This window comes from Bufo bufo, chromosome 3 (assembly GCF_905171765.1).
Source record: "Bufo bufo chromosome 3, aBufBuf1.1, whole genome shotgun sequence".
Classification (NCBI taxonomy): Eukaryota; Metazoa; Chordata; class Amphibia; order Anura; family Bufonidae; genus Bufo; species Bufo bufo.
Window position 1 is genome coordinate 610,071,568 of NC_053391.1, and position 27,650 is coordinate 610,099,217.

The window sequence follows — 27,650 nt, forward strand, 5'->3', positions numbered from 1 at the left end:
TGGGTACAACTGCCCTGGCAAGCAGGGTAAAGGATGGGATTTCATCACAGCAGGTCTACCCAGACAGGGTCCTGTGGTTAATCCACCCATGTCTTTATGAAGTTGGAAGCCCAGATTCATTCACGTTCATGAATTTGGGCTGCAGTGAAGATAAAAAGGCATGCAGAAGGTGAAGGTGATGCAAGCAGGAAGGTGGAAACAGCACAGAGAAGACTTACAGGCAAAGGGTGACATTTTCCAGTTCCAACCTGACACAGAGAAAAACGAGGGAGAGAAAGAGTGAGGCAGGGAGTGCAAAGACATCCGAAGATCTGCTCCTGACAGGGTCACCTTGTCAGGACGGAGCGGCAGTAGATAAGCAATAGTCCCATTAGATTAGAAAGAGTGAAATGGGCAATAAAGGACTTTCAAACAGAAGGAACAGACAAGGAGAAGAAAAAGAAAGATTTCTATTACACTTCTCCCCTGTGAGAACACCATCTGCATTGCACTTACCTTTCCCTTTGTCAGAGACCTGTAGGCTATGCGAATGACGAGGTAAGACCAAATGACCTGCAGGACTTGTAAGATTACCAAGAGGCCATTAAACAGCCACCATGAGGGGTAAGGACCGATCAGCTCCCAGCTCTCAAACAGCGTCGTATTCAGGATCCTGCAAAAACCACAATTCCAAAATCAGCATCAAAATCCCAGGAATGAAGACTTCAGACCAGAAGCGAGGAGGTTTCCAGCTTCAATCATTGCTGAATCAAGAAGCTCAAGGCTCAGCATGGGAGATTTTTCCATTTTTACGCTTTCTGACGAAGCCTAATTATCTTGTTATTGCCAGTGAGCAAAACTGTAGGGCTACAATTTTTTGGTACACCGTTTTCAAACCACATTGGGGGAGATTTACTAAGCATCAGAATTATGGCGTAAAATGCACCAAAAAGAATGGCGTTTTGCTTTGCACCAAAATATCAACTGTTTTCTCCTGAATGGTCACCATACAGAATGCATCATGCCAGAAATGAGCTGTAAATGTCAAAGTGGGCGGGGCAATCAAACTGGTGCATCAGCCTCTTACCGGCAGAAATGGCTCAAATTGTTGCAGACAATGAAGCCAGCTTATGTGGTGGTGTTTTGTGTTAAAAAGTCTCATTTATGAAAAGTGAAACCAACTTGTGGTGGGAACAAGTGATCGGTAAGTATTAAAATGCTATTTTTTTCTAACATGAGCTGAACAGCAGGGTTTAGTCAGTAAACTGGCATCCAACAAACAAAAACGTCCCAAGTGTGAAACAAAAGTCGCAATTTACCAGTGGAAATTTTGCTAATATACTTCAAAAGTCACAATTATATTTCAAAAGTCTGAAGTGTGGTCTGGGCAGGAGGTGGCTGAAATGGCACATTTTGGTTTAAAAAAAAGTCGCATTTTTGTGCCGTTGGAGTTAAAAATGTCGCAAATCAAGAGAAATAGCCGAATAATCAAGTTGACATTTTAAAAAGTCACATTTTACAAGTGGCGTGCACCTTTTAATATAGGAGTTGAAACAAATGACCAGTTTTGATTTGTAACTTTAGTACATTTTTGGTGCAAATTACGCCATTATTGCTAAAAGTCCCCCCACTGTCCCAGTATCTAATGCCCTAGACCAGACATGCTCAACCTGCGGCCCTCCAGCTGTTGCAAAACTACAACTCCCATCATTTCCGGACAGCCTACAGTAGGGCATGGTGGGAGTTGTAGTTTTACAACAGCTGGAGGGCCGCAGGTTGAGCATCCCTGCCCTAGACTGTCCAGTATAACATACAGATCATAGTACATCTGAAGCAATATAATCTACTCACAGTAGTGACTTCTGCTAGGTTACCCCTAATGTTTACAATGTCAGCAGCACAATATGGGCGGGGCAGCTGCAGTGTGATTGACAGCTCTGTTCTAGGACAGTGCAGTGCAAACAGTGAACTGACATATTCCGACAGAGGTTTATCTAGATTACTGCAGTCTACTTTTAAAAAATAAAAAAAATTATTCTTTTTTAAGTACGGTATATACTAGACTCAGACAACACCTTTAAATGAGGTCTCTCAGACACTTTTATGCCAACCAAATGACTCCCAGGGATCGATCGGATACTTAAGAACATGCACCCATACCCTTGTAAACATCCATTGCTTTAATACAATACGCAAATCATTTTGCAAGCGCCTCTGAGGGCAGCCCGAATCCCAAGAAGTGTTTCACATCTTACTAGGAAACCCTGCCCAGCTCCGCCGTTTTGTAGCCTGGAATCGTCACATATCTGTATGCCCGATGCAGGACACGTGCAGTACATCTGAGTCCGCTGCCCACAGCAGGCACGGCACATGCGCAAGATTTCTAAGTGGTGAACAGTGGCTTAAATATCAGGTTAAGGATGTCCATCAGGGCAAATGGGAAGAAGAGGGGCAGGGTTTGCAAGTGAGACCTGGAGCACTTGCCGGGATTGGGAACGTCCTTGGGGCATTTACCTACTAATTTGCATAAAACAGCCACAAAGTCATATGGGTTTCTAACTTTGGTTGGCAGAAATATTCTGGGGTGTGTTCACATCTACACTGGAAGCTCCAGTAGGCGTCTCGGACACAGATTTGGGTAAACAAAGCAAAGCAGCTTGTTGCACAATTTCGTCCAGTAAAATGAACACCATAAGTCTTATGCACATGACCGTGTGGCCACCGTCTAAGGACTCATTCACTTGAATGGGGTCTGTGGTCCGCATCAGACAGTCCGAAAAAAGTACTGTATGCACTACTTATTGGTGCAGAGGCATGGACAGAAAACCCATGGAAGCCCTCCGTAGTGCTTCCGATCCGTGCCTCCTGGATTGCAGACCTATTCAAGTAAATGGGTCCGCACCCATGATATGGTGCGCACATGGCTGGAGCCCGTATATTATGGACCCGCCGTTTGCAGGCCGCAGTATGGGCATGGCCAGGCAACGGCTGTGTGCATGAGGCCTAAAGAGACCCAACAGACACTATTATAGTCAGTAGGGCCATCATCTGACAGATCTATGATGGAGCAAAACAGAAATAATACCAGAGAAGTGGAAATGTGAACGAGCACTTAACAGGGGTTGTCCCATCTGGATAATTAAGGCTTATCCTCTGGAACCCATCCCCATCTCAAATACTAAGGATGCAACGCAAGGCCTCTTTCACACGACCAGGTGGCTTTTTCAGTGTTTTGTGGTCAGTTTTTCACGGATCCGTTGTTCCGTTTTTTGTTTCCGTTTCTGTTCTGTTTTTACGTATGACATATACAGTAATTACATAGAAAATATTGAGCTGGGCATAAAATTTTCAATAGATAATGCCGCAAAAACGTAACGGATATGGAAGACATACGGATGCATTTCCGTATGTGTTCCGTTTTTTTGAGGACTCATTGACTTGAATGGAGCCACAGAACGTAATTTGCGGGCAATAATAGGACATGTTCTATCTTTTAATGGAACGGAAAAACAGAAATACAGAAACTGAATGCATATGGAGTACATTCCGTTTTTTTTTGCGGAACCATTGAAATGAATGGTTCCGTATACAGAACGCAAAAAACGGCCCGTAAACGCTAAAAAAAAAAAATTCTCCATCTATTGCTATGGGACTTCTAATAAGAATAAACACACTTGATCCCTTTAAATGGCAGAGGAAATTATGGGATTTCTGTAAAATCTTTGAAAACATACTTACCATATTGGAAAAATCACAAGTCGTGTGGTAACAAACATGAGTCCAAAAATCATGAAGAAGCCATCACATATCCTCTGGTACTTTGCATAATTTGACATTTTTGCTATCTTTTAGGGAAGAAGACATAGTATCAAAGACAATAAATACAACATCACATCCTAGTTTTCTCAAGGGACTAAAGGAAGGATTTTCTATACATGAGTAAAGTGAGTGAAGCAGAGAAATAATTTCACTGACATACGGTACGCGGCAAATTAAAGGACTAAAAACACAGTGACTTAATATATACTAACAAAGAAATTATCAAAAACACAGGCAATTGGGCAATCAGCTCTGTGTCCGGTATGCACATTTGAAGTATTTAGCTATGGAGGTGGCAACCACTTTGCTTCTCTGCAAGGGGTGGTTTCTTCCCCACTCTGATGCCGAGCAGTCACAGCGGACAGCATCAGAGCGGCCTGCTGCAGCATGATCTCGTACTATACAACAAACCTTGCAAGACTGTACTGCACAGTATACTAAATTCAGCCAGGACATCTCACCCAGGCTGGAGTGAGCTGCCACTGCCAGATCATCATCTGAGTGGGATGATAACCCAGCTGAAGTTACAGTAGTATATAGCATAGTCTCTAAAGATCATGCTGCATGAGGCCACTCTGATGCTATCCATTATGACTGGACTGCATCAGGGCATGGAACCATCTTCCCCTTGCAGAAGTGAAGGAGTTGCCACTTCTGTGGCTAACCACTTCATATTTGCATACTGGAAGGACTTAAGAGACCAATCGACAATTGAGAACGTCGAATGGCACTAAAGTGGCGTTTACATGTGACAATGATCAGGACAATGGGGGTAAAAGATTTCAATTACAACCATTCTTCCCCATATATGTTCTGCAGACAAACGATGATTGGCATAACAGATCATCCATTATCTCGATGCTCCATTATTAGGAGACGCACAAAACATTATACAGTTTGCATGCACATTCACTATGGAAACCAATTTATATATTCCTCTTAAAGAGCAACCTACCTCCATCAAGAAATCAGATGAATCATGCAGGCACAGCACCAGAGTCCCGACTCGGACCATGTTATTGACATAAGAAAACGATATCAGGCCAACAGCGGCCAAATGATGAACAAACATGATTAAGAAGTCCTGTCAATGAAGAAACAAACAACTTCAGACATGGAGACCAGGCCTCAAACATGCATTGTATGAAAAGATTTTGTATAGTTAAATTCTAGACTAGTGATACAGCGGATGTGGGAGTAGAGAGATTTCTGTATGCCCTTGGGTTTAAGGAATGTGAGAGACTTCTTAAAACTTTATTCTCAGAAGCAACATAAGTATACAAATGGAGAAATACGTTATCCAGAACTTTGTTACAACTTAATTCTGATTCTTCAGCGCTGCACATATGATAGATATCATGTGGGGGATACGTATAACAACCAGGGCCTTTATTCTCAACATGCATCTTCTGTTAAAGAAAGTATTCACACACAGGACTAGCAACCATCTCCAGCACGTACCAGCCATACACACAGGACTAGGAACCATCTCCAGCACAACCAGCCATACACACAGAGGAGCAGGAACCATCTCCAGCACGTACCAGCCATACACACACAGGACTAGGAACCATCTCCAGCACATAACAGCCATACACACACAGGACTAGGAACCATCTCCAGCACAACCAGCCATACACACAGAGGAGCAGGAACAATCTCCAGCACGTACCAGCCATACACACACAGGACTAGGAACCATCTCCAGCACAACCAGCCATACACACACAGGACTAGCAACCATCTCCAGCACAACCAGCCATACACACACAGGACTAGCAACCATCTCCAGCACATAACAGCCATACACACACAGGACTAGCAACCATCTCTAGCACAACCAGCCATACACACACAGGACTAGCAACCATCTCCAGCACGTACCAGCCATACACACACAGGGACAGGAACCATCTCCAGCATGTACCAGCCATACACCCAGAGGAGCGGGAACCATCTCCAGCATGTACCAGCCATACACCCAGAGGAGCGGGAACCATCTCCAGCACGTACCAGCCATACACACAGAGGGACAGGAACCATCTCCAACACCTACCAGCCATACACACAGAGGAGCAGGAACCATCTCCAGCATGTACCAGCCATACACACAGAGGAGCAGGAACCATCTCCAGCACGTACCAGTCATACACACAGAGGAGCAGGAACCATCTCCAGCACCTACCAGCCATACACACAAAGGAGCAGGAACCATAACATATGGTACCAACCATACACTGTAGCCCGTTAGTAGAGCGACAGAATACAGTCTGCCACAAACCAATCCTGTATTTTGCAGGGTGGGCGTGGGGGAAATCAGAAACTTTCATACCAGCAGGGTACTTCCATTTATAAAAAGAATTATCCCAATCATAATATTATAGCAGAGAATTCTTATTTATCCACATCCGCATACTCGATTACACTCCGTCAATGTCTTGAATGTCTCTGTTGCAATTTTTGACATAGTGCCTTCTTGTTCCATGAAGCAAGGCAAATCACCATGCATCACAGAGGGAACCACCAACTGCTAGACATTCATGGTGTAATTGAGTAGATTGTGTTTACTCTTCGGAAAAACTCTTAAGGCTACAGCCGCTGGCCGTCCAAGGTGTATGAGTTCTGCAAGTAAATCGTAGTTTCACCTGCAAAACCCTCAAACAGCATTAAAAATCAATTTCAACACGTCTAAGCCACCCAGAGGCGCCAGAATGTGTTATCCTATTTAATATACTGACAAGCTTAAAAGGGTTTTCTGAGATTTATATACTGATAACCTCTTTTATATTCTGATGGCCTCAGTATAAATTATTGGACATGTAAATGGTGTTACATGTGGTGATCAAAGTTCCAAGAGCCTTACTGTACACAGACTTTTTTCTGGCATCACTTTGTTTTTTGTCTGACAGCGCTGTTTTTCGTCTTCTTTCTTACAGGACTGTTGATTGTTTTTTTTTTTAAGCATTCATTATGTGTGCTAAATGAAGTTTTTCACCAAAGTGGGACAAATCTCAAAAAAAGAAGGACAAAAGGTTTCTGTGCGCTACGGTGGTGCCGACAGTGGTCAGGAGGGTACTCAAATGCAGAGAGGGTTTTGGATGGTCAGGATAAATAGATGCATGCCAAGACATAAAAGAAGAGCTGCTGTGTCTCAAAGGACAGCCACAGCAACACAAATTGTTTCTGCAGTAGGCCCTGCAGTGACCACCCGGACCATAAGAAACAGTCTATTTGAAGCATGACTATATTCACACTCCACTTGCTCATGTGCCACTGACCTCTCACCATTACCAAGAGCACCTGCACTGGCGCCGCAAGATAGCCAAATGGAGGCTTGAATGGCAAATAACAGTGTTTAGTGATGAAAGCAGGATTTGCCTTGTCATGAACGATGGCCACATCAGAGTTCGCAGGAGGGCTGGAGAACATCTACTGCCATCATTAATACTGCAGAGGCACACACTACCAACACCAGGTGTCAATGTTTTGGGCGCCATCATCTACCATGCCAGTTTCAGCCTGGTATTTGTGCATGGACCATTGACCAGCCAGCTTTTGGTATGTCCAGGACATCGTGGAAGCAGTCCTACTTGCTTTTTACATTTAGAAATGACTGGATGTGGTGAAGGATCTCCCATGCACAGCAGCCAACAACAACCTTTGTTAAACTATGGATCCAGGTTGAAAGAGCTTGGAATGACATCCCACAGGAGGATATCCAGCAACTGTGACTGGTACCATGCCAGAGTGCCAGCCTGTAATGCACCAAGAAGAGAAGCCACCCAGCATTAATGTGACCTTGCCTCAACATATAACCTGCAGCCGAACCCAAAATGAAGGGGGCACCACCTTAGGCTACTTTCACACTCGCGTTTGGTGAGGATCCATCATGGATCTGCACAGACGGATCCGTCAGATAATACAACCGTCTGCATCCGGTCAGAATGGATCCGTTTGTATTATCTTTAACGTAGCCAAAACGGATCTGTCTTGAACACCACTGAAAGTCAATGGAGGACGGATCCGTTTTCTATTGTTCCAGATTGTGTCAGTGAAAACGGATCAGTCCTCATTGACTTACATTGTGTGTCAGACTCAGAACGGATCCGTTTGGCTCAGTTTTATCAGACGGACACCAAAACGCTGCAAGCAGCGCTTTGGTGTCCACCTCCAAAGCGGAATGGAGACGGAATGGAGGCAAACTGATGCATTCTGAGCGGATCCTTTTCCATTCAGATCTCCGTTTTGCCCAAATCGGATCTCACAAACAGAAAGCCAAAACGCCAGTGTGAAAGTAGACTAAGCTGTGCTATCACTGACCAAGCAGTTTACAGTAGGTCTAGCTCCGCTCAAATAGCATTGTTCTCCAGGTGCTGTTTTTTTGGTAGTACATACAGTTGCAAGAAAAAGTATGTGAACCCTTTGGCATTATATGGATTTCTGCACAAATTGGTCATAAATTGTGATCTGATCTTCATCTAAGTCACAACAATAGACAATCACAGTCTGCTTAAACTAATAACAACACACAAATTAAATGTTACCATGTTTTTATTGAACACACCATGTAAACATTCACAGTGCAAGTGGAAAAAGTATGTGAACCCCATGACTAATGACATCTCCAAGAGCTAATTGGAGTGAGGTGTCAGCCAACTGGAGTCCAATCAATGAGAGGAGATTGGAGGTGTTTGTTACAGCTGTCCTGCCCTATAAAAAACACACACCAGTTCTGGGTTTGCTTTTCACAAGAAGCATTGCCTGATGTGAATGATGCCTCGCACAAAAGAGCTCTCAGAAGACCTACGATTAAGAATTGTTGACTTGCATAAAGCTGGAAAGGGTTATAAAAGTATCTCCAAAAGCCTTGCTGTTCATCAGTCCACGGTAAGACAAATGGTCTATAAAATGGAGAAAGTTCAGCACTGCTGCTACTCTCTTGGTTTCTTTACAAGAAAGAGATTGGAATAATAACCTGTACCTTCTTCTCCAGGAGGGCAAGGAATAAGAGCACCTTTCCTGAACAATGTATCCACTTCTCTTTCAAGCGCCCCGTGCGTTTACTGGCCTCTCTCTGAAATGAAGAATTTTTCTGGCGGGGAAGCACTGAACTCCAGCTTGAACCCCTCTTTTAGTGAGGTTAAAATTTAACCGCTGTTGGAAATTCTGGACCAGGCGGGGAGGGAGTTTTTTTTTAATCTTCCTCCCACCCTGGCGCCATTGCGTATTATCCTTTCTGGGGCCAGAGCCCTGACCCTTAAAAAGGAAGCCCTTTGACTTAGAAGAGGAGAATCTCCACCTGTCAACTTTTCCACCCGGGCTCCTATTCTTACCGGTTCTTTTATTCTGACGAAAGGAATTATATTGTCTGCAGTAACCAGAGGGGAACCTCTTTTTTCTATCACCAGCCTTTTCTAATATATCATCCAAGGTAGAGCCAAATAAATATTTGCCCTCAAGGAATATTACATAGGCGGTTTTTTGATGCCACATCTCCTGACTAATTTTTTAACCATAAAGCCCTCCGGGCAGAATTAGATAATGAAGCGGATCTGGGGGACAATCTAACAGCGTCCGCTGAAGCAGCCTCTAAAAAGTCAGCCGCCTTAGCCATAACTGGAATATTCTCCAATAATTGCTTTCTGGGAACTCTATATCTTTGATCTTGAGACTCAAGCTATTTAATCCATAAGATAAGGGCTCTGGCTGTACAATTAGCAGCAATATTAGGCTTAAAGGAGGCCCCCATTAATTCTCATGTAGGTCTAAGAAAACTGTCCGCCTTCCTATCCATAGTATCTTTTAGCTGACCTAAATTGTCAAAGGGAAGGGAGGATCTACGGGACACTTTTGCTATGGGTACATCAATCTTTGGAGCCCGATCCCAAGATTGGCAATCCGCCTCCTCAAAGGGATACTTCCGCTTAATTGATGACGGAATAAAGCTCAGTTTATCTGGATTTTTCCACTCAGATATTAACCCATTCAGGACACAGCCATTTTTCACCTTAAGGACGAGGCCATTTTTTGTAAATCTGACATGTGTCACTTTATGTGGTGACAACTTTAAAACGCTTTTACTTATCCAAGTCATTCTGAGACGGTTTTCTCGTCACATATTGTACTTCATGACAGTGGTAAAATTGAGTCAAAAAATTTACAAAAAATTAGCAAATTTCAATTTATCTACTTTTAGAAAAGATAGTAATACCTCCAAAAATAGTTACTTTACATTCCCCGTATGTCTACATGTTTTGAAAAATACATTTTTCATTTTTTGGGACTTTAGAAGGCTTAAAAGTAAATCTTAAAATTTTTAAGAAAACTTCCAAAACCCAATTTTTTCAGGACCAGTTGAGTTAGGAAGTCACTTTCTGGGGCTTACATATTAGAAACCACCCATAAAATCACCCCATTTTAGAAATTACACCGCTCAAGGTATTCAAAACAGATTTTACGAACGTCGAAGGTCCCTATCACCCTCATTGTGTTGGGTGTGTTCTGACTGCGGCGGGTAGTAGGGTGTAGTAACGTGGTTCGTGTTTGTTCTTGTGCTTGCGATTAAATTTAAAGGGACTGAACGTGTCAGTAGATCACCACGTGGCGGTGACTAGGATAGACATATCCTTCAGAGGGAGAGCTGGTGGATCTTCAAATTGAATACCTCCAGCCCCCACGGGCTTAATGAACAACTGCACTTTGGCTGTTTTAACTAGGGTGCAGGATACTTTGGTCATATGACCTTAACTTGGCATTGGCCAGTATTTCTGTAATTTCTGCGCAATTTGTGACTCTGCTGGCTTCTCTCAACGGACTGTTTACAGTATTTTTCTTTATTATTTGTATTTCATTTATTATCATAGCCATGTATTGTCAAGGCTCTGCCCTTTAATGTCCTTATCACGCCTGGAGCACTTGCCTATTGATGTGACAACGTTTGCTACTTTGCCCACCTGTAGTACTGCAATGTAGCTGACTGATAGAGCGTGCGCTTCACAGGGTGAGGATGTATACTAGTTAAAGTATCACCCCCCCTTTTCCCACGCTCTATGGAGTATTTTCCTGGAATTAAAGGGAACTGGTCACCGGGATTTTGAGGGAACTGGTCACCGGGATTTTGGGTATAGAGCTTGAAAATATGACTCTTCTCTGGTCACAGAAGTAAGATATGACTCTGTTAATTTGCATATGTATCAAATCGTTTTTTTTACACAATAAAAGCACACAGAGCTATGGGGACTGGGTATTGCGGATGTGCTAGTGGCCATCTAGCAACCCATGTCCTCAGCTCTATACACAAAATCCCGGTGACAGGTTCCCTTTAAGCTACTCCTGATACACGCCCCCTTCAGGTTATTTGCATCTCCATGTGTACACTCCAGTAGGCGGAGCAAGGTATGCACGGCACTGGAGCGACACTGAGTAGCTGGATCTGGGACTTTGAACTTCAGCTTCAGCAATGGCGGTGCGCATGCGCGGTTTGACGTCACCACCTGCTGACGTCACATGCGATGAGTGCGCGTCCGGGACGGCCCTTCAGCATTTAAACACACGCAGCAGGGCATTCCTTGCTGCCAAACCTGCCAATACAAAGAGGGGATGCTGGAACCACTAAGCGTCCCTGCACATAGGAGCCCTGCAATACGAACACCTCTATATCAAAGGATCCGGCTCAGAATGCATCAGTTTGCCTCCATTCCGTCTCCTTTCCGCTTTGGAGGCGGACACCAAAACGCGGATCCGTTCTGAACAGATGCAGACGGTTGTATTATCTGAACAGATCAGTCTGTGCAGATCCATGACGAATCCGCACCAAACGCGAGTGTGAAAGTAGCCTAATAACAAACTTTACATTAGGGCAAAACTGATCCGTTTTGGAGCGCTGAACGGATCTCACAAACGGAAAGCCAAAACGCTAGTGTGAAAGTAGCCTTAGCAGTTTTTGATTCCGATTAGACTTTTTTGATTTAGGACATCCTGGAGCTCTGCCATACACACGCTTCTATACTTTTGTGACATCCTAGCCCCGTGTCCCCTGACGATTCTTGGGGTTATAAAAATTTGATGAAACGCGTTGGACCACAGTTTCTTCACCTGGTGATCCCTCGGGAGACAGGATATTGCTCGCTACGGGAACACACGATTATTTTCTAGTTTTTGACTCCCTCTGCACGCAAATAGAGCTAGGGTTGTCTAGGGCCTTGATAATAGGGCAAGGTTCCGGACGGGGCTGCCCTTTTCAGGGCGATGACTCCGTATTAGGAGGTCATCAGGGTGTACTAGCCGGATCAGGGCATACTAGAGACAGTATAGGACCCCTAGCCCAGTCTTTGCACACGTAACGAATGATCACGACCTTTGATGAGACAGCAAGTACCCTCAAGTACAGGAATATATGAGCCTTCATCGAGTGGTTACGTGTCTGAGCTACATTTGCATGGCGTAATTCAACTGGACCAGTAAGATCCACCAATTTTTTACCAGTCTGACTTAAGACATACACCCCTTAGGGTTGTTGTAAGTACACATACGTGCTGCTAGCAGAACCATTGTAGCACCCCTGTGTGGGTTTGCAGACCTTTTTCTCATAGCACGATTATTTTACGGTTGAGGTTTGTTTTCTGTTTTTGAGCACACATAGGGTGTTTCTGTAAACTCCAGTTTCAGGGTAATATATTTTGAGTTTTGTTTGGCTGTTAAACCTTGATGTAAAAAATTTAAGAAGTCGTCTGTCTGAGAAAGGTACAAGTCAGGACCTCCCAAAGTATACTGCGAAAAAATGGGAAACAAATATTTTTAAAGGAGTTCTGCAGTTTGTTTAAACTGATGATCTATCCTCTGGATAGATCATCAGCATCTGATCGGCGGGGGTCGGGACCCCCGCCAATCAGCTGTTTGAGAAGGCAGCGGCAATCCAGCTGCGCCACGGCCTTCTCACTGTTTACCGCAAGCCCAGTGACGTCACGACTAGTATCAACTGGCCTGGGCGCGGCTAAGCTCCATTCAAGTGAACAGAGCTTAGCCGCGCCCAGGCAAGTTGATAATAGTCGTGACGTCACTGGGCCTGCAGTAAACAGTGAGAAGGCCACGGCCAACAGCTGATCAGATGCTGATGATCTATCCAGAGGCTTTTGGAGGGCAGACTTCGCTGGAATAATTTTCTGGCACCATGTTGCATTTGAAGGCACCCTGAGGCACCCAGACAGTGAAAACCGCAAAAACGAGGCTCTAGGGGTGCCAGAACATAAAAGGGAAATTAAAGAAATGACCCATTTTATAAAATGACACCCTTCAATGTATACATCTAGGGGTATAATGGAATTTTTTTTGTTTTTTTTTTGTTTAGGGCGGTGGAGGTGGGGGGGAGAGAGCTATTATTAGATTGCCAAATGGAAAAATGCTAAACTGAAAAAGTATTTCCATGGATTAATTAAGAAATGAATGAAATTAACTTAATGGATATCAGTGGAGGTGTGATAAACTTGAAAGCACTTTCCAATGCAGAGGCCCGGTTTAGAGGGGCAGGTCTGACAGTAGTGAGTGGCGTCTTTCCTAATCCCTCTAACCGAGTAAACTCGACACCTTTTTTGGGGTAGCCTTTTTTTTTTGTGGGTGGGGGGAAGTACTCCAGGGAAATGCAGCCCATGTATTATTCTTGATACCCCAGAAGCACTGCTGACTGAAATACTGCCCTCTCCTTCCTGAACGCCAAAAACACATTTTTTTTCTATTTTTTTCCTGAAATTCCAAGAAGATCCCCCCATAACCAACTGTTCTGTGGGTTACAAAAGGCATTATATAGTGACACTTGGGTTAGGTACACAGCTAAGTTTTTGTACCACACCTTAGATTTTCTTAAGGCACTGTAGGGCTGTAGTACCTGGTCTGAAAGATCCACTCCGCCCATGAACTTGTTGTAATTCTGGATACACACAGGCTTTGTGTTCTGCTCTGCGGTTCCTCGGACTGGGACTGGGGTGGACTGATCTGCATGGATGGTAGTCAACACAAGGACATCCCGTTAGTCCTTGTATTTTAGCAACATCTAATTTTCTGAGCAAACAGCCCTGCTTTCCCCACGACGCACTGTCTGGTCTATAAACCATTTAGGGAGCCCTTTTTTGATTTCTTCTAATTGTGCCACATGTGCCTATGCCTCTGGCAGCAATGCACTTCAGGAGAGGGACACTATTGTAAAAGTTGTCCAAATATAGATGGTATCCGTGGTCCAGCAGGGGGTGGACTAAATCCCATACTAGCCTCCCACTTATAACCAGAACCGGGGGACAATCGGGTCGCTTGATTTTTTAATCTTTTCCCTCGTAAATACGAAAGCGCAATGTATACCCGGATACACTTTCACAGGTCTTATACAACTTCACACCATACCTAGCTCTTTTATTGGGCAGGTACTGGCGGAAATGTAATCAGCCTTTGAAGTGGACCAATGATTCATCCACTGAGAGGCATTTTTTGTGGGGTATATACTTGACCAAATTTGGAATTGTAGTGGTCAACCACTGGCCAAATTTTAAAGAGTCTGTCATAACTGGGGTCGCTTGGGGGTGGGCATTCATTATTATTGCTGAAGTGACAGGTGTCTTGACGGACGGACAGGCTGGAGTGACAGGTGTCTGGATGAGGTGATGACGACAGGACTGATCTGCCACTGACTGGGGCAAATCAGGCACAGAAGAGTGGCAAATCGGCACTGAAGGGGTTAATTATGTGTGTGGCAGGGGATGAGGCACAGAACTGATCTGTGTCACTGATTGGGGCACAGAAGAGTGGCGTTTTGGGACTGAAGGGGTTAAAACTTTTGTGGCGAGTGGATTCTGACAAAACTCCTGACAGGAATTGGGAGGATGAGAGAAGGAGGGAACACACAGTACACAAAGTTCCTCCCTAAATAACGTCAATGCGCTGTGATTGGTCCATCTGCAGTAATGGACCAATCACAGCGATTGCAGGACGGTGAGCGCTGCGATTCGCTCCCCGCTGGCGTCACTGGTTGCCTAGCAACCCCAGGGTGCCGGCAAAACTGAACTGGCAGCGCATCGCTCCGTGCGCTGACAGTGTAACCACTTCACGTACATGCACGTGGGGATGCGGGAAGGGGGTTAAGGAAGATACATTTTTATGAATGAAAAAGCACCGCTTCTTTTTCCCTTCTAATTCATCAAACATTACATCCTGAATGGAAAGAACTTCTTTTGGGTCCTCAATGTTCATGGTAGCCCTAATCGCTTTTAAAAGCTGATCCGTATCTTGAATATGAAAAAGGGGTTTACCACCCCTGTCCTCTTCAGAAGATGAATCTGGGCCCAGTTCCCCACTTTCTAACAAAAAACTCCTCATCAGCTGAATAAAAGTTCCTTAAGTTGCCCAGGGAGAAACTACCCCCTCACAGGCAGATACGTGTAGGGATCCACTTCCTAGGACAGGAAACCACTGAGGAATGGAGAGGCTCTTCCGTTTTTATACCTGTGGGTTTCCTGCCCTGGGAGGCGGACCCCCTCTCATGGTGCGGTCATGGACGATGGGGGAAAAAAAATGACCTGCATTAGCCAATACAATCCTGCAAGTCTCTCTCTTCATATCCCAACTGCCATTCACACAGTCACATGTCCCTTATCAGCCAATAGAAGCTCGCAGGCCCTTAGTCTCCACATACACACAGTTTTAGGGAGCATTCACACGACAGTGTTTTTCTTCCGTGTTTTTGCAGACAATGCACGGACCCATTCATTTCTATGCCTTTCATTGTCATCCGTGTGCTGTCCGTTCCGTGTGTCCGTTGCTTTTATTTTAGAACATGTCCTATACTTGGCCGCAAATTGCGGTCCGTGGCCCCATAGAAAGTCATTGGGTCCGTAAAAAACGGATAGCACACGGAAATGCATCCGTATGTCATCCGTTTTTTGCGCACCCCTGGACTGAAAACATTCTAGGAAACCCTCTTTCAGTCCCATTTCAGTTTTTTGCAGACCGTGAAAAACGGATGACACACGGAAGCACCACGTCCGTATTATACGGATTTACGGAACAGAGACTGAAAGATAACTGAAGACATACGGAACACACGGATCCGTGATTTGCGGAACGCAAAACCAACACAGACGTGTGAATGCTCCCTTACTCCAGGTTTCCATAACAACCAGCCATTTTTCTTCACTGCTGTAGGTCAGCTTTAGACTAGAGCTACACGCCACAACTACACTGCAACATTGATGTCGCACCAATGTTGCTCGACAATTTTTATAATGATAGTCTATGGTGTTGCACTGCGACATGCTGCTACTGGGACTCTACAGTCGCAGAAAAATCCATCTTGGATGGATTTTTTGCGACTGTCGTGTCGCAGTCACAGCAGGTCACATATTGCAGTGCGACACCATAGCCTATCATAAAAATTGTTGAGACAAAATGTCGCGCGACACAGGTCGTCGTGTAGCCCTAGCATTAAAGGGGCAGGACACTGTGGAGGTCACTGTTAAAGAGGCGGGCACTGTAGAGGTTAATGTTAAGGGGCAGGCCGCTGTGGAGGTCCCTGTTAAAGGGGCGGATACCATGGAGATCACTGTTAAAGAAGCGGGCTCCAGAGGAGGTCACTGTAAAGGGAGTGGGGTGCTGTGAAACTCACGGTTAAAGGGGCGGACTGCTGTGAAGGTCAAAGTTAAGAGGATGGGCTACTGTGGAGGTCCCATTTTAAAGTGGCGGGGCACTTGGGGGGGGGGGGGGTGTCAGTGTTAAGGGGTGGGGGACTATGGAGTACACTGTTAAAGGTGCGGGGTGCTCTAGAGGTCACTGTTATGGTGGATACTATCGATATCTTTTAATGACACACACAAATATTAAATTAAATAGATGAACTATACCCGTGCGAAGCCGGGCCCTTCTGCTAGTACATTATAAAAACTCAGCCTTGCAGCATTTCTGTGAATTGACAATGTGTTGACGAGACTGAGGATTTCATTTCTTAGAGACTGGGTGACTTGAATTATTAAGACACGAGGGCAAGAGATGAAGAAAGAATTTGGTTGTGTCCTATAAGTGTCAATTAGCACTGGGGAGAGCAGGAAATGCGGTGACGAGACGATGAAGCGTCCTGTTAGCAGAGGGCATGTGCTCATCAGACACTTCAGAGTTAAATGCCGCATCCAGGTTAGACTGCTCAGATAAGATCCAGATAAGTCAGGTGCTACTTAAACTTTGCCCTAAAGGGCCAGCAAACGTAACAGACGAGTTTTTCTGCTATGAAAAAGCACATACTGGAAGAAGATCCATACATGTGTTATATCATTTGCAATGACATAATTGCAATATTCCTGCAATATTCGTCTGTTTAACATGGGTGTACATGAAAATCATCTTCAGGGTTAGAAAATGATGTCAACCAAAATCAATTTCCATTTCTATTCTTGTTTCCGAAAAGAAGTTGCCCCAGCAGGGTCAGGGCATGTGGGCGTCAGAGGGAATTCCAATACTCAGGAGCCCCCTGTGAAAAGGGCGCTGAACATGTGGCAGCTGTTACTCTTGCCCCTCACTGCTGTCATTAGTGATGAGCACAGGCGAGCTTTGCATCCTAAATCCGAAGTTGCTTCGCTCAAAACTTCGGATTAATGCTGTACAGAGATCCGACTGGTACCGCGGAACCGAAGAAGAGTTCTGTTACTCAGCTGTGTCATGTGACCAGCCATCAGACTTTCCAAATAACACAGCATCTTATGTGTGGACAAGAAGTCAGTTTCTCTATGTATTCCTATGGGATCCTCAATGTCAGTACCATAGGAATGAACAGAGAAGGGACTGGCTTCCTGTCCTGTCTCAGTCAAGAAATCAGAGTGTTGACCCATGACACAGCTGAGGATCAGAAGGGAGGTTATAGCTCACAAATACAGTCTGGTAAGATTACCTTTACTACAGTTTACATCATGTACCTTTCTAGGTATCCAGGTCAGACGATACAAATTTTTGTGGGAGTGCTACTTTAGTATCAAAGTTTGACGTGCTCTGCTAAAAATACCTTTAATAAATGGGTAGTAGGCTAAAGTTGCCCTGGTGAAACTTGTTTACACAGACTAATACCGTGTCAATTCACAGAAAAAAAAAATAAAAAATAAAGAGATTTTTTTTCTTCTTTATCACAGGTCGGAATACAAGGGAAAAGATATAGGTAACACTGGTACAAGTTTGTGGGTTACTGATGTAAAAGGCATCAATATGTCCCTAATTACAACCCTATGGCTAACTCAGCCCAGGGACACCTCCTTGTGGTGGGGGTGCCCTGTCCTCGTGCCTAGACCTATTATACCCCTAGAACGACCCTATATCCCATATTGTGGGCTGGACCATTTGTTGTTAGTCTCAAAATATACCTATACAGGATACTCAATAAATATTTTAAAAAATACACACACACACACACACACACACACATCCCAACGCAACAACGGCTCATCAGGGGGTAATGATCAAGATGTGTAGTATAGATCATAGATGAAGATCAAAGAATAAAGAAAAAAAGAAAGATGATACTTGGCTCCCATGAGGTTATGGTCAGTTGCAAGTGTCCACATCAGAGTGATGTATGCCTGAAAGGTCACAGTATGAAATGGGCATTACTCATAGTATATTTATCAAGATTAAATACACTGCTCAAAAGGGAACACAAAAATAAAACATCCTAGATCTGAATTAATTAAATATTCTTCTGAAATACTTTGTTCTTTACATAGTTGAATGTGCTGACAACAAAATCACACAAAAATAAAAAATGGAAATCAAATTTTTTAACCCATGGAGGTCTGGATTTGGAGTCACACTCAAAATTAAAGTGGAAAAACACACTACAGGCTGATCCAACTTTGATGTAATGTCCTTAAAACAAGTCAAAATGAGGCTCAGTAGTGTGTGTGGCCTCCACGTGCCTGTATGACCTCCCTACAACGCCTGTGCATGCTCCTGATGAGGTGGCGGACGGTCTCCTGAGGGATCTCCTCCCAGACCTGGACTAAAGCATCTGCCAACTCCTGGACAGTCTGTGGTGCAACGTGACGTTGGTGGATAGAGCGAGACATGATGTACCAGATGTGCTCAATTGGATTCAGGTCTGGGGAACGAGCGGGCCAGTCCATAGCATCAATGCCTTCGTCTTGCAGGAACTGCTGATACACTCCAGCCACATGTTAGCATTGTCTTGCATTAGGAGGAACCCAGGGCCAACCACACCAGCATATGGTCTCACAAGGGGTCTGAGGATCTCAAGAAATGCCACCCCACACCATTACTGACCCAATGCCAAACCGGTCATGCTGGAGGATGTTGCAGGCAGCAGAACGTTCTCCACGGCGTCTCCAGACTCTGTCACCTCTGTCACATGTGCTCAGTGTGAACCTGCTTTCATCTGTGAAGAGCACAGGGCGCCAGTGGCGAATTTGCCAATCTTGGTGTTCTCTGGCAAATGCCAAACGTCCTGCACGGTGTTGGGCTGTAAGCCCAACCCCCACCTGTGGACGTCGGGCCCTCATATCACCCTCATGGAGTCTGTTTCTGACCGTTTGAGCAGACACATGCACATTTGTGGCCTGCTGGAGGTCATTTTGCAGGGCTCTGGCAGTGCTCCTCCTGTTCCTCCTTGCACAAAGGCGGAGGTAGCGGTCCTGCTGCTGGGTTGTTGCCCTCCTATGGCCTCCTCCCTGTCTCCTGATGTACTGGCCTGTCTCCTGGTAGCGCCTCCATGCTCTGGACACTACGCTGACAGACACAGCAAACCTTCTTGCCACAGCTCGCATTGATGTGCCATCCTGAATAAGCTGCACTACCTGAGCCACTTGTGTGGGTTGTAGACTCCGTCTCATGCTACCACTAGAGTGAAAGCACCACCAGCATTCAAAAGTGACCAAAACATCAGCCAGGAAGCATAGGAACTGAGAAGTGGTCTGTGGTTGACACCTGCAGAACCACTCCTTTATTGGGGGTTTCTTGCTAATTGCCTATAATTTCCATCTGTTGTCTATCCCATTTGCACAACAGCATGTGAAATTGATTGTCACTCAGTGTTGCTTCCTAAGTGGACAGTTTAATTTCACAGAAGTGTGATTGACTTGGAGTTACATTGTGTTGTTTAAGTGTTCCCTTTATTTTTTTGAGCAGTGTATATCGATCATATACATGTGATTACTTACTGATGGGGACTCTGACCGAGCTTACGCCGTCCGATGGAGGAGCTAACACGGCTTAATTTTGTATGGGTGCGCTGATTATTTAAAGCCTGGCGCCTTAAATGTCTGTCCAGCGTCATTTCCGGTCCTGTGACAGTCAGATAGACGTCACATCCGGAGTTTGGAACGCACAGAAGGACGTCACGTCCTTCATTTGAAAACACATATGTCTCTATATGCGAGTATTGGTAACTACAGGTCTATATATTATCTATGTAGATCTAGAATGATTAAAATAATGATGATAAATTTGTTACTGGGGCGCACCCATCGTTTAGGATATAATAAATAACAGCCAAATATATATTTTTTGTATGTTTTTGTGTAAATAGATGGAAGGAAAACCATAAATGCTGTTATATATAAACAGTGACAGTGGGAGAGGAACGGGTCACCCACATTATAGTGACTGACCAGATCGGATCCCAACAAAGAGAGATACATGATGACTAGATATATGTCATTGCAAGAAAGGCGGCACTTCACGTGCCAGTCCACACAGCTTAGAGCTCATATTAATACTAACCTTTTTTTTTTTATCGGAAAACCCCAGCCCTTACCGTTTGAGAGATCGAACAAAGGGTGGCGACAACCAACATTGAATGATAACCTCCAAATCATCAATCTGTCTAATCGTGTACTGACAGATAAGGAACTGAGTGTATTACAGAGAGGTCTATTGTTCGTACCTACCACCAAGTTTGATACTTTCAAATGGGTTAAGGACCTAAACCTTTTCTGTAGAAGATTAAAATGGCACAAATTCTACCAGAACACAAATAAAAAAAACTGTACTGATCTAGGAATCAATCCTGAAGACTTTCCTGATCTTCAGACTCTGATGGACCTGTGGGATGAAGGGTCAAAAATATTTGGTGAGGGTCCATTCACTAACCTTCGCCCAGTTAGCTCAAAATTGCCACCTCCAGTAAACTCTGAACACATTGACATCTTCCTACGGTTAGTAATCTCGGATCTTGAACAACTCGACTCAAGCCAACAATTTTACTATAATCTGTCAGGATGGGAGTTTCGAGCACTTAGAGATCTGGAGACAGATAGGAAGATTGTCCTAAAGCCGTCTGACAAAGGGGGCAATTTGGTGACACTCGACCATTTAAAATATCAAAAAATGTGTCTAGACTTACTAAATGACAAAAAAAGCTACAGGGTTTTATCAGGTGACCCTTCACCAATATTTTTCTCACAACTAAAATCCCTTCTCCAACAGGGTCTTGAGCAAAAGGTAATCAGTAAATCTGAACATTCCTTTTTACTCCCAAATACCCCACAATTGGCGACCTTTTATGGACTACCAAAGGTCCACAAGGGACTAAATCCCCTAAAAGGCCGTCCAATTGTCTCCGGAATAGGCTCCCTTACTCACCACTGTGGAGTACACCTGGACAAGGTATTATGGGACTTTGTGTCGCGTTTACCTTCGTTCACCAGAGACACGATGGATTTTTTGCGCAAAATCGAGACCATTCCGATTGATCAGGATGTCTTATTGGCAACTATCGACGTAGAATCGTTATACACGTCGATACCACATGACAAGGGACTGGCAACAACTATGCATTTTCTCTCATCCAGGGGAATATAATTTCAAAATTATAACCAATTCATCATAGGTTTACGGGAGTTTACACTAACACATAACTTCTTTTTATTCAATGGTTCTTTTTATCACCAGCTCAGGGGGACAGCGATGGGGAGCCCCTGTGCCCCGACAATGACCTGCTCAGCAACCAAACATATCCACACAGTAAAGGATTTTATCAATTGTAAAACCAAAAGGTGTAATCTATATAGGACAATGTTCTTGTCCGAAGGATTACATTGGTAAAACCTTTAGAGAAATGAGACACATTAACGATATAGCAAAGCACAAGGACACACCCATCGCTAACCATATTAAGGAGCATCATAGCGGCGACGCAAAGTCCATTGTTTTCTCTTCACTTGAGACTGTTCCTCTACCTTTGAGGAAAGGCGACTGGGACCAAAAAATCTTGCAAAAAGAAACGGAATGGATATATCGTTTTCGGTCCCAGTCGCCAATGGGTCTCAACGAGAGACTAACCTACACCTGCTTTCTATGACCTGTTCTTTCTCCCTACGGTTTTTACTCCCGCCTCTACCTCTAGTATTAATATGAGCTCTAAGCTGTGTGGACTGGCACGTGAAGTGCCGCCTTTCTTGCAATGACATATATCTAGTCATCATGTATCCCTCTCTTTGTTGGGATCCGATCTGGTCAATCACTATAATGTGGGTGACCCGTTCCTCTCCCACTGTCACTGTTTATATATAACAGCATTTATGGTTTTCCTTCCATCTATTTACACAAAAACATACAAAAAATATATATTTGGCTGTTATTTATTATATCCTAAACGATGGGTGCGCCCCAGTAACAATCATCATTATTTAAATCATTCTAGATCTACATAGATAATATATAGACCTGTAGTTACCAATACTCACATATAGCGACATATGCGTTTCAAATGAAGGACGTGACGTCACTATGCGTTCCAAATCACCGGAAGTGACTTTATTCCTGTGCGTCTCAAGCTCCGGATGTGACGTCCTTCTGTGCGTTCCAAACTCCGGATGTGACGTCTATCTGACTGTCACAGGACCGGAAATGACGCCGGACAGACATTTAAGAGCCAGGCTTTAAATAATCAGTGCACCCATACAAAATTAAGCCGTGTTAGCTCCTTCATCGGACGGCGTAAGCTCGGTCAGAGTCCCCATCAGTAAGTAATCACATGTATATGATCGATATATTTAATCTTGATAAGTATACTATGAGTAATGCCCATTTCATACTGTGACCTTTCAGGCATACACAGGGCTGGTGCAAGGATTTTTGCCACCCTAGGCAAAAGCTAATTTTGCCGACCCTTGACTCCGCCCATTGACCACACCCCTTTTTCCGCCACCTATTGCATGCAACATTTAACTATGGTCGTGTACCCTGTGCCAGTCTGACTATGGTCGCGTACCCTGTGCCAGTCTATGGTCATGTATATATAATATCCAGCCATTGTCTGCCACCCAGTACCATCCCAGTGATGCCAATCACTCTGCGCTGTTCAGCAGGATGGCACACCAAACACGAGCAGTGCCACCTATTCACTGCCAGGCGCCATTCAGCCACTGTCTGAAATCCTGTGCCACCAGGGCAACAAAACAGTATGCTGCCTTGTGCCCTCTGCCAGTCTGGCACTGTCCTGCACCCTGTACCATTCATAGCCCTTTAGACAGTCTGTGCCACCTATTAGGCTCCATGTGCCACTGCTGGGCACCCTGTGCCAGTCAGAATCTATGGCCCCTAGTCAAGCAGCAGGTGTGCCCTGACCCCTGTACACAAGTGTGTGCCACCCTGCTGCCAGTCACTGTCCTGCAGCCTCTGACACCCTAGTGCAGGTTGTCAGAGTGCGGTTGCTAGGGGTGCTCACCAGGTTCTGCTCCTCGCTGTGCTCCAGGTCCACATTGCCTTGGCTCCTGCCAAGATCATGTGTCTTTGGCGCGTGATGCCGCGAGACCCACCTCTGGAGGTCACTGGTCTCGCGGGATTGTGCGCCCGAAGTCAGGGCCGGTGCAAGGATTTTTGTCAACAGAAGCAAATGTATCATTTCACATTTCTGCCCCTCATGATTCATGTCCATTTCTTGCCCCCCACCCCATGTGCTAATATCATAGTGCCATCCTCTCCCCCTTCCCCCTAATGTGCCAGTATCAAGTGCCTCTCTCCTTCCCCCTCCATGTGCCAGTATCATGGCGCCAATAGGCCCCCCCCCCCTCCCCCGTGGCAGTAAAGCAACAGTCCGGTATTTAAAAAAAAACAAAAACAAACAAACACTTTCAGAAAAGTTTCTCCTGGGACTCGAACTCACAACCTTTACACATCAGAAGCAAGGCCTTTACCCTCACAGCCATGAAAGCTGTATTACCAGTTGCTTAAGCAACTGGTAATACAGCTTTCATGGCTGTGAGGGTAAATGCCTTGCCTCTGATGTGTAAAGGTTGTGAGTTCGAATCCCAGGAGAAACTTTTCTGAAAGAAAGCCTAAATGAGATTTAAATACACCAGGGTCTCGTAGCTGTGTCTCCGCTGCGTGCCGCTCTCTCTGCCCGAAGTGAACTCATCGGAGTACAGGAACAGAAGGAGATAAGATTATGTCAGATGGATGACAAGTAGGGGGCGGGGCGCAGGCGGCAGCCGGCGCCCCCAGGCAGAGTGCGCTCTACGCAGTTGCCTACTCTGCTTATGGGTGGCGCCGGCCCTGGGCATACATCACTCTGATGTGGACACTTGCAACTGACGATAACCTCATGGGAGCCAAGTATCATCTTTCTTTTTTCTTTGATCTTCATCTATGATCTATACTACACATCTTGATCATTACCCCCTGATGAGCCGTTGTTGCGGCAGAAACGCGTTGGATGTGTGTATTTTTTTATATATTTATTCAGTATCCTGTATAGGTATATTTTGAGACTAACAACAAATAGTCCAGCCCACAATATGGGATATAGGGTCGTTCTAGGGGTATAATAGGTCTAGGCACGAGGACAGGTCACCCCCACCATAAGGAGGCGTCCCTGGGCTGAGTTAGCCATAGGGTTGTAATTAGGGACATATTGATGCCTTTTAAAACCGTAACCCACAAACTTGTACCAGTGTTAACTATATCTTTTCCCTTGTAATCCGACCTGTGATAAAGAAAAAAATCTCTTTATTTTTTGTTTTTTCTGTGAATTGACACGGTATTAGTCTGTGTAAACAAGTTTCACCAGGGCAACTTTAGCCTACTACCCATTTATTAAAGGTATTTTTAGCAGAGCACGTCAAACTTTGATACTCAATTACTTACGTGTACACTATTTCATTATCATATGATATAATTTGATACTTTTTTCAAGGAGTGCTACTTTAAGGCCTCTTTCAGACGGGCGTTGCAGGAAAAGGTGCGGGTACGTTGCGGGAACATGCGAGATTTTTCTGCGCGAGTGCAAAACCTTGTAATGCGTTTTGCATGCGCGTGAGAAAAATCGCGCATGTTTGGTACCCGAACTTCTTCACAGAAGTTCGGGCTTGGGTTAGGTGTTCTGTAGATTGTATTATTTTCCCTTATAACATGGTTATAACGGAAAATAATAGCATTCTGAATACAGAATGCATAGTAAAATAGTGCTGGAGGGGTTAAAAAAATAAAAATACATTATTTAACTCACCTTAATCCACTTGCTCGCGCAGCCGGCATCTCTTCTGTCTCCTTCTTTGCTGTGTGGAGGAACAGGACCTGTGGTGACGTCACTCCGGTCATCACATGGTCCATCACATGATCCATCACCATGGCACTTGCTTGCGGATGCTTGCAATTTTCACGCAACCCCATTCATTTCTATGGGGCCTGCGTTACGTGAAAAACGCACAAAATAGAGCATGCTGCGATTTTCACGCAACGCACAAGTGATGCGTGAAAATCACCGCTCATGTGAACAGCCCATAGAAATGAATGGGTCGGGATTCAGTGCGGGTGCAATGCGTTCAACTCACGCATCGCATCCGCGCGGAATACTCGCCCGTGTGAAAGGGGCCTAACTTTGATTAGTTCTAAGGACAGATGATTTTCTACTTACGAGAAGCAGACAGCAGTGCATACCCTCATACTTCTGGTGAGATGTCTTACCTTACGCTTGATATCTGTAAACTGGGAGAACATTAGGGACCAGTAGAACGCCAGCTCTTGAATATAATAGTAGTACAGAGCCTGCGTGAGTGGCTGTTGAAGACATGAACACAAGATGAAGATTTTAATAGCAATATGTAATCAAACACATACATCACACCGAAGATAAAAAAATTATTATGATACAGACTTCTGCTTTAATTTAAATAACATGACTCACAACCAGTTATAGCAGCCATAAAGGTTATGACAGATCCACTGTGTACATGATCCAATATCATCTCATTGAATTATAATGGGTCCAACAGGTTCCCGTTTTTACCATTTTGCAGAAAATATTCTACATCGTTCTGGCAACAGAAACTAACGGCAGTGTGACCAGAGCCTTAGAGCGGCTGCAGACGGTGCAGATTACCCAAGGATTCTGTGTGGAAAAACCGCAACGTAGTACAGTACCAGCAAAGTGTATGAGGTCAGACAAATCTCATGTGCACTTATTTCTTAGGAGCAGAAATAGACCTGCTGTGCGGATCTTGAAGTCTGTAGCATGTCAATTGTTGTTGCGTTTTTCTTGTGCGGATTTTACCCTTTTCAGATCCAGGAAAACTCCTATTAAATTCACACCAAAAACTGCAATAAATACTGCGAATTTATGTGAATTTTTTATGTGCGATTTCAGTGCAGATTATTTTCTGCACATGTGCAGCCACTCTTACAGCAGTTTTTTGCCTTACTAAGGACCTGCACAGATGTTTTAAAGTTGTTTTATTTTATTTTTTTAAAGGGGTTGTCCGGGTTCAGAGCTAAACACTGACATACCCATAATTTCACCCAGGTATCTCCCCCTGACATGAGCATCGGAGCATCTCATGCTCTTTTATTTACTATAACACAGTGTGTTCGGTGACGTCACCGGCTCTGATGGGTGGGTTTTAGTGCTGCCCTAGCCACCCAGGCTAGGGCAGCACTAAAGCCCGCCCATCAGTGCCGGTGATGTCACCGAACACACTGCTGGGCGGAAGCCTCCACCTGGCAGCCCGGTTCGTCACTGGAAATCCACAAAATGCCTTTTCCCTGCGCGATTCAGCGCAGGGCAAAGGATATCATCGGAATATGAACTGCTCCGATGCTCGTCAGGGGGGCTGCCTGGGTATGTCCGGGTTCAGCTCTGAACCCTTTTAAGTAATACTTAGAGAGATATTTCTATCTGGGACATTAATGGCATAGCAATAGGATATGCCATAAATGTCCAATGAGCCGCACCCATGTGAAGAATGGGCCCCAAATGTGTGAAGAGAGCAGGCTGCACATTATTTACCACTATGGGACGAAAAAATTGCCAAGTCCTGGCTAGTGAACGGAGGGGTGGCATTGTGCTGCTCCCCAGTTATGGCAGGGCTCCGTTCTAAGGCTAAATTCACACGACCGTATAAATGAGTCCACATCTGTTTCGCAATTTTGCGGAACGGGTGCGGACACATTCATTTCTATGGGGCCGCTCCGTGCCGCGGCCCTGCAAAAAAAAAATAAAAAAAAATAGAACATGTCCTATTTTTGTCCGCAATGGCTGACAAGAATAGGCATTTTCTAGGACAGCCGCAGCATGTGCAGTCTGCAAAATGCGGAACGCACATGGGTCGGTGTCCATGTTTTGCGGATCCACAAAACACCACATTCATGTGAATGTAGCCTTAAGGTGAGATCCATACCCATCAATATGCCATAAACGTCATGTGAATACATCATTATATAATGACAATTCCTGCTCCTCCACTTTGTTTCAATTCCTCACTATTATTGAGATCTCTGTTTGCTGTCCATGAATAGAAACATCCTGGTTTATATCAGGAGGCCAAGAACTGGCAAAGCCCGGCTCACAAGTGAGAGGTGCATACTACTGTATCCAGTCCGCACAATCC

General features: G+C 44.6%; 1 protein-coding gene across 1 annotated transcript in view; it reads right to left on the reverse strand.

Annotated features, from left to right (window-relative positions):
- The window catches only part of CERS5 (ceramide synthase 5), a 96,150-nt gene that overhangs the window by 8,630 nt on the left and 59,870 nt on the right, over positions 1 to 27,650 (reverse strand). The window contains exons 6-9 of the mRNA XM_040426004.1: positions 25,732 to 25,824; positions 4,754 to 4,882; positions 3,718 to 3,824; positions 496 to 652 (exon numbers count right to left, since the gene is read on the reverse strand). Of these exons, the coding sequence (XP_040281938.1) occupies positions 496 to 652; positions 3,718 to 3,824; positions 4,754 to 4,882; positions 25,732 to 25,824 (486 nt within the window). The remainder of the gene's footprint in view (positions 1 to 495; positions 653 to 3,717; positions 3,825 to 4,753; positions 4,883 to 25,731; positions 25,825 to 27,650) is intronic.